This window comes from Nicotiana attenuata, unplaced genomic scaffold, assembly GCF_001879085.1.
Source record: "Nicotiana attenuata strain UT unplaced genomic scaffold, NIATTr2, whole genome shotgun sequence".
NCBI classification, from domain to species: Eukaryota; Viridiplantae; Streptophyta; class Magnoliopsida; order Solanales; family Solanaceae; genus Nicotiana; species Nicotiana attenuata.
In genome coordinates, this window is record NW_017671112.1 from 270800 (window position 1) to 278558 (window position 7759).

Here is a 7759-nt window from a genome sequence, read left to right on the forward strand (position 1 = left end):
GCTTAAAATGTTATAAATGTTTTTAGAGTTTAATACTAATTTTTTCTTCTATATTTGTAAAAATTTATGATCCATAAATTAATTAAATTTTTTTCCCTTCTCCGAATAGAACTCAAAATTCACACATTCCGGAATTGCCGCACTGAAGGAAAAATTAAGCATATAGACTTTTCCTTTTTTCAAATACAACACATCGTGAGGAAGAATGTTGTATTGACTTTACAATATGCTACGTAAATCTCCTATTCTCCCACAATTATATTATTTTTTGTTATTAGGAATAATAATTCTTTTTAAAAGAAAATTATGGACATGCCTTTTTAATCAAAGTAGAATTAACTTTGTAGGGTTGGTGTATATGTAGTTTAAGTCGAAAAAGAATTCCATCATTAGGTAATTAACAATTAGATCCTTAAATTATACAAATATTTAAGGTTATAAAAGTCAATTAATGTTTCGGGAATATTTTAGTCGTTCAACATTTAACATAAATTATTCGTGATTTTATAATAATATATTTATCTAAAATAAGACTCCTAATAGACCTCATATTTTCATATTGTGCTCCATGATTAACTTAACTACATTAGGTGTAAACACTCGGGTTTACCATAAGTTATAATATAGACGGTAAAAAATCCTTTGCAAAAATAGAAGGACGAAACAAATGGCCTAAAAACACGACCCGATTTAGAGCGGGTTGACCCATCGCTCTTTATAATATATGACGCAAATTATCCCTAATCGTTAGGGCAAGAGATTTCAGATATTTTCTCTTTACTATCCAGCGAAGATGTACAACGGAATCGGGCTACAAACGCCGCGAGGCTCCGGCACCAACGGCTACATCCAGACAAACAAGTTCTTCGTCAAGCCAAAGACGAACAAAGTCCTCGTAGACGGCGGCAAAGGTTTTGAGTCCGGCCAAGGAACTGCCGGAGTGACGAGGAAAGCGAACAAGGACATTCTCGAACACGACCGGAAACGGCAGATTCAGCTCAAACTTCTAGTCCTTGAAGATAAGCTTACCGATCAGGGATACACCGATGCTGAGATTAAGGAAAAGCTCGATGAAGCTCGACGTAATCTGGAGGCAACATCTGAAGATTCTGGTGGATCCACTGCTATTGGCTATGAAAGGTAACTTATATTTTGATTTATAGTTATGCTTTTTGCATAATATACGCATTGGATCAATTATCGTTGAAGAATTAGTTACGGATTTATAGTTTTGACTGAGTTGATGTTGTTAGTAGTCGTTTCTTAGAGAATTTTCCATGCAATATCTTTGGAACTAGCAGAATTATTAGGAAATGGAAATATGAGAAATTTTATTGTTTCTCTCCATTAGAAGTGAAAGAAACAAAAGAAATTGGAAAGGGGAAAGAAGTTGGTTATTACAACTTTGTAATGCTTCTTTCTGAGTTCATATTGTTGTTTCTTTTTAAAACGACGGTGGTGTCCCGGTCATCTTATGTGCACCTTGACTATTCCACCAGGTACTTGCTATCTCAGCTCACCAACACTTAGGCTGATGGGAAAAACTCACCTAGGATTGTTTGACTCCTGAGATTTGAACTTGAAACCTCATGGTTTCCTCCCACCTTATCGACCAATGGGCTTACCCTGGGGTGTTGAGTTCACATTGTTTTGTTATTGACCTTTAAGAATATGTTATGGATTATGGTACAATTTTGAGAAGTTACTGATCTATATGAATTAGTAGACTTTTTAAGGAGATAAAAATTGGAAATGAGTTTTGTTTTCCTTTTGTCTAAATGAGAGGTCTAGATGAGGAGGTTTTAGATACATATAAATATGATTAGGTTTTGGTTTGAGTCTTGCGTCCTCTGACATTCTCACTTCTTGAGCACCTTCAAAAATCTTAAATTAAATTTAGCTTGAGGTTCATTGGTGAATTTGTTTTGTGGTTCTACACTTCTATCTTTCTGGTTGAAAAGGTAGAAAAGGGCAATCGTGTATAAGTTGTTCTGATGGGCAGTTTTATCACAACTATAGTTAGTACAGTTTTTAACTTGTATTACTGTTGTCAGTCTGATTGTTATAACCTGATCAGCAATTTGCAGTTTCAGCAGTTCTGAAGCTCAAGAATTGGTTTTGTGGGATATAACTGTTATTTAGCCCTCTAGTGATGTGTTTATGTCAAAATGGCTTTACCAATATCTTTTGACCTCCAAAAATTGATAGGAAATGTGGCTTGTTATAGAACAAAGCAAGGTTTTTGAGGTTATAAAGCAGGTTTCACTTTTCAGTATCCCAAAAGCTACTGGGGCTGTTAGAGGTCCAAGTTTTGTTGACTTCTCCTTTCCCGCTTAGTATAAATGTTTTGCTAACGGGCCAATATATAGTTTGGAAGATTCTTTTTCAAATAAATAAATAACATGTATACACACAGACACACATTGCATGGCTGATATGCAACAGCTAGTTTGTTCATTTTCAGGGTTTCGGAAACACAGACACACCAGATTGCTGCTTTGAAGGAAAGGCAGATGGAAACCTTAAAAGCTGCTCTCAAGATAGGGGCTGAACACGAGACCCAGAAGAAGCGGCATGAGGCTTTAGATTTAGATTCTGAAGAGAATGAAGATGGTGATAATAATGAGCTTGTTGATAGGAAGTGGCAGGGGAAGGACTTGAGAAAAGAGAAGGATGAGGGTAAGCGTCATAAGAAAACAGAGAAGAAGAAAAAACGTGAGGATTCTTCTGACACTGACAGTGGTGACAGCCATGCCGAAAAGCCTAAGAAGAAGAACCATAAAAAGGCCCACTATTCTAGTTCTGATTCTGATACTGCTGTTGGTAATAAGTCAAAAAAGTTGTCTGCCAGGGAAAAAAAGGGTAGAAGGCGGCATCACAGTGACGATTCACTCTCTGATTCTTCCTCAGATTCTGATTCTTATCCAGAGTCTGATAAGGAGAAGAAACATGCAAAATCCCGTAGGAGACATTCTGAGGGTGAGCATAATGATGGCCGTGATGCAAAAGCCATTAAGTTTCAGCAAGGTAGAAGACACGATTCTGATGAGGATGACTACAAAAATGATCGTGATGTCGATAACAAGATGATTCAGAAGGAGAGAAGGCAGGTTACTGAGAGTAAGTATAATGATGGTCGTGATGCTAAAAACAAGAAGTCACAAAGAGGTAGAAGACAAGATTCTGATGATGACGATGATGGTAGTGATCGTGATGTAAAAAGCAAGAAGATTCAGCAAGGGAGGAGACATGTTACTGCAGGTGAGTATGATGGTGGTCGTGATTCTAAAAACAAGAAGTCTCAAAGAGGTAGAAGATACGATTCTGATGATGATGATTATGATGATGATAGTAATGATCGTGATGTAAAGAGCAAGAAGATTCAGGAAGGAAGGAGACATGTTACTGAGGGCGAGCATGATGATGGTTGTGATGCTAAAAACAAGAAGTCTCAAAGAAGTAGAAGACACGATTCTGATGATAATGATGATAGTACTGATCGTGATGTAAAAAACAAGAAGATTCAGAAAGGGAGAAGGTACGAGTCTGATGACAGCGAGTATGATGAAGGCTATGATGCCAAGAAAAATAAGACTAAAAAAAGTGAACGATGCAATTCTGACAAGGACGAAGGTGAAATCAGCAGTAGCGACTATTCTCGCAGCACCAGTGGTTCAGATATCGAGAAGAGTTATCGTGGACATAAGAGTGTAGATAGGACCAAATCTGAGACGATCAATAGAAGTGGTCGTGGAGATGATTCTGGTGGTAGGTGGGAGAGTTCGATTGTGAAAGATAGGGCATTTCAGGAGGATGATTTGAGAAAAAGGGAAGTTGCACAAGCTTCTGATAAAGGATTGGACACGTTCAAGAAATTGGAGAAGTTATATCAATCGAGGGAAGATGTGATTGGTGGATCAAGTGCTAGTCAAGAGTTGTTGAGGGGTAAGAGAAAACTAGATGACGAAAACTTGGATGAACCCGAGGGGAAGTCAAGGAAGATAGATTCTAGAAAAGACGAAGAGCATGGAAGGCCTAATAGTGAAGCTGAGAAGCAAAGTAGGTCATACAGGAGTATTAAGGACAGAAGTAAAGATCAACAAGCAAGAACTGCGGGAGAATATGAAGGTGATGGCGGAGAGCGTGACACGAAAATTCAGAGTCGGAATGAACTGCACCGTGAAAGTCGACGTGAGAATCGAGATTATGAAGTGGCTGGACGGGAGAGAAGAGAAAGTAGGGATGATGATCGCTGGGAAATGAAGCAAAAAAGAGATGAAGAGGAAGATCGGTACAGGAAGCATGAACAAGAAGAGGAGGAGCATAGAAGCAGAACACGTGATAGTTATAGAGGTCATGACTCTCACAAGAGGGCTAGACATGATGATTTACATTCTGGTGGAAAGAGAAGATATGATGACAAATATGCAGACAAGCGGACTAGGCGGTGAAAGCTGCTTTAGATTGTGACATGCTAGGATAGCAAGAGGTGAGTTGAAACTTCGAGATACACTTACCTTTTTCTTTACTATTATTATATGCCAATCACAGGGAGATATCCCTTTTTAAAAATGAATTTAATAGAGAAACTCATAGTTAGAGTATGGTTTCTTTTATGAATAAGGTACTGCAGTACTGCTTAATTTCCTTTCAAGTCTTTCTATTGACAAAAATATACCCCATTAAACTTTGTACTATTTGGATATGGATGATGTAATGTTGGAAGTGAAGACATAAGTGTTAATGAAAAAGGTAGAGATGATAACAGTAGAACTTTACAGATTTAATTCCACAAACAGATCCAGTATAATGGGATAAATTGCTTTCTGTTTACATCTGTTATCTGGGTTTATTATATATCTAAGGTTTATCCCTCTTTGGGTTTTCCTCCACTAAATTTTAATTAGGTGTCCATGCTTTTCATGGAAAGTGGAGCTTTGATTGCACTAAGCTGCCATTGCCATTTGACTGTACAATTCTTCTGTTTCAAATTCACAATGTAAACCCGGGAAAGAAAGCTGCTTAAAATGTGATTGAGAAGGAAGGTCAATTTTTCCTCTTAATTTGATGAGTGTTTTGCTGCTATTTAGGGGTGTTCCTTATCGAGAGTTAGCTCTCTATAGGGGAATATAACTGCTGGTCAAGGGAAAATTCACAAGGCATTGAGATGTAGAGAACCTGGTTTTAAAGCTGGCATGTATACATGGAAATCACTTAATCAAAACCAAAAAGCTGGCATGTATACATAAATTTGAACAATGGACTCCTTTGTTGTTATCTAACATAAAAAAGGGTAAAGAGGCTCTTGTTTGTTTGGGCCCAGATTCCCTGCATTGACATTACAGTTGCTCGATATATCCCCCTCTCATACTCATGGACTCCAATTCCCTTCAGTTTGACGCAATACATATGGAAATTAAAAATTTGTCATTACCGCTCTGAACATGCTCTTTCCATACACTATGCTTCAGAGAAAAGTTGTAAAAGTGTGCCGTAGTGATACCCTTTAAAAGAATTACATAATGTGATTAGCTAACATTCTCACAATCTATCTTTTTGTCAGTTTCAGCAGCTCAGTGGAGGAAGATCGCGGATGCCGAGCATAAAGAGGCAAAGCTTGGTTAGCTGTTTGGTATCAGAAGTGGAGATGTGAGCTTTCTGCTATATGTGGGGGTTGGTCCTTGAAACACTTTTCAGTGTACCTAAACAGGATTGTTGAATCGCTATCTTTACTGTTGACCGTCAAAATTGGTGTGCAAGAGTTAGCTGTAATAAGTAACGATCCCTCTTCTGTTACCATTCTTTACTGTTGACCGTCAAAATTGGTGTGCAAGAGTTAGATGTAATAAGTAATGATTCTTCTTCTGTTACCATTCTTTCAACTCTTTTATGATTTCCTATTTGGGAGTGTGCTATAGTGGCTTCCTTGTGAAGTAAGGTTCATAGGCTCAATTATAATATGCATCTTCTGGTGAATTTTGAGCACGACGCCTTCCCAAGCATGTCACTTCGAATGCTGTTTTGACACACCTTAAAGCTCCGGCTTTTTCCGGGATGAAAATGGCCAATACATTCTGCTAAAGCCATCGAGGAATGCAAGATGTGGATACGTGCAGGTCTAGCAGTAGCTCCAATATGTGCATTAGCTCTTCCATTTTTCCCGACGAGTAATTGTGAAGATATTATTGATGTGCGCTCCTTTATTAATTAGGGTGATTCTTTGCCATCGGTTTAGCTCAATTCACCCTATAGCTGAATGAATATGTGCCCCGTAGCTGAATGTATTCGCTTCTTGGATTTGCTATACTGCATCCTTGCTGCATTCAAATCATTCTGCCTGCAGCCAGAAGACATGAAGTCTGTCATCGAACATGAGGCCTATTTTTGTTAGCACTGGCTATGTTAGAAAAATACGAGGAGAGGAGACATGCATCAACCATAAAACCTGTTTATAAAATGGAACACTTGTTTGCGTGGACGATAACAGCTTGTTTGGATTGTTGTTTAGCCATTGTTTCATAATGTTTCGTTTAATATTGTATTATATAATTTGTACTGTATCACTTTGTGAAACGAAAGGCCACAACGTTCAGTTCAGATTTGACTGAATGCAGTATAAAAGTAAATTCCTCAAAAAGGCTTCTCAGGAAGATATTTAGCATGACAGAACTATATTGCCAACATTGAGTCAGCAGAAGCCTTTGAAAAACAGCCTTGAAGTTCGAGGACCTTTAGACTTTAGTACTCTAATCTTACGCCGAACGAGCAACCTTAGCGTTGAACATGTGTTACCTTTGTTCCTTGATCTTAGGGGTGGCAAAACTAATCCAAACCAATTTGACTTGTAAAATTCGCCCAAGTTTTAATGGGTTTGCGCTAGATGATTTTGAAGGAGAAATTTTCATAAAGCACTATCTTTTAGTAGTAATTAGCCATCTATAGATACTATTTGCTATATTACGGATTATAGATACCTTTTCTGTGGTTATAAGATGTATTTGATTTATTTAAGCTATTGTATTCATGAATACAGTAGTAAAAATAGGCGTGAATCAGGGAAGTCCAGCTAATCAGTTGTTGTATTCGAGTGTATTTGACTGTATTCATGGAGTGAAACATGGGATTACAGCTGGACATATTATTGTATTCGACTTTATTCGATTGTATTTACGGCGTGAAATAGGGGATTACACTGTTTTTAAAACGGAAAGTGAATCAATTAACATAATAGACTCCTAATATAACTCAACAAACTCAATTATACACACAAATTTTGTATTTTCAGTTATAAAAAAGATTCTCAACCGAAAAATACCCCAAAAATATAGCAATCTTCAGAGAAATTATATAATACATCTGAATACATAAATTATACTAATTAAGAAAAATATATGAATACATTCATGGCGTATAGCGAGATAGTGAATACAATGAAATACATAGAATATAGCGAGATAGTGAATACAATAAAATACATAGAAACTGTATTTTAACCTTGTTGAAATAATCATCAAACATGAAAAAAAATATCTGAAAATAAAGAAGAAACACATTATCACAACAGAAAAAATAACAAATAAATTTTATATCAATAAAACAAAGGTAGAGAGCTATTTTTTTAGGTATCACAATAAAATAAATTTTATTGCAATGAAAGAAAATATTTTTCTAGAACATGAAAAAAATACTTCCTCTGTTTCAATTTATGTGAACCTGTTTGACTAGGCACGAAGTTTAAGAAAAAATGAATGACTTTTGG

At 36.8% G+C, this 7759-nt stretch overlaps 1 protein-coding gene across 1 annotated transcript; it reads left to right on the forward strand.

Moving 5' to 3' along the window:
- Window positions 1-730: 730 nt before the first annotated feature.
- On the forward strand, window positions 731-5650 carry LOC109205993 (protein starmaker). The gene is made up of 3 exons (XM_019368758.1): window positions 731-1140; window positions 2465-4489; window positions 5564-5650. The coding sequence occupies exons 1-2, from the start codon at window positions 794-796 to the stop codon at window positions 4449-4451; spliced, it is 2334 nt and encodes a 777-aa protein (XP_019224303.1). The 5' UTR covers window positions 731-793; the 3' UTR covers window positions 4452-4489; window positions 5564-5650.
- Window positions 5651-7759: the final 2109 nt, after the last annotated feature.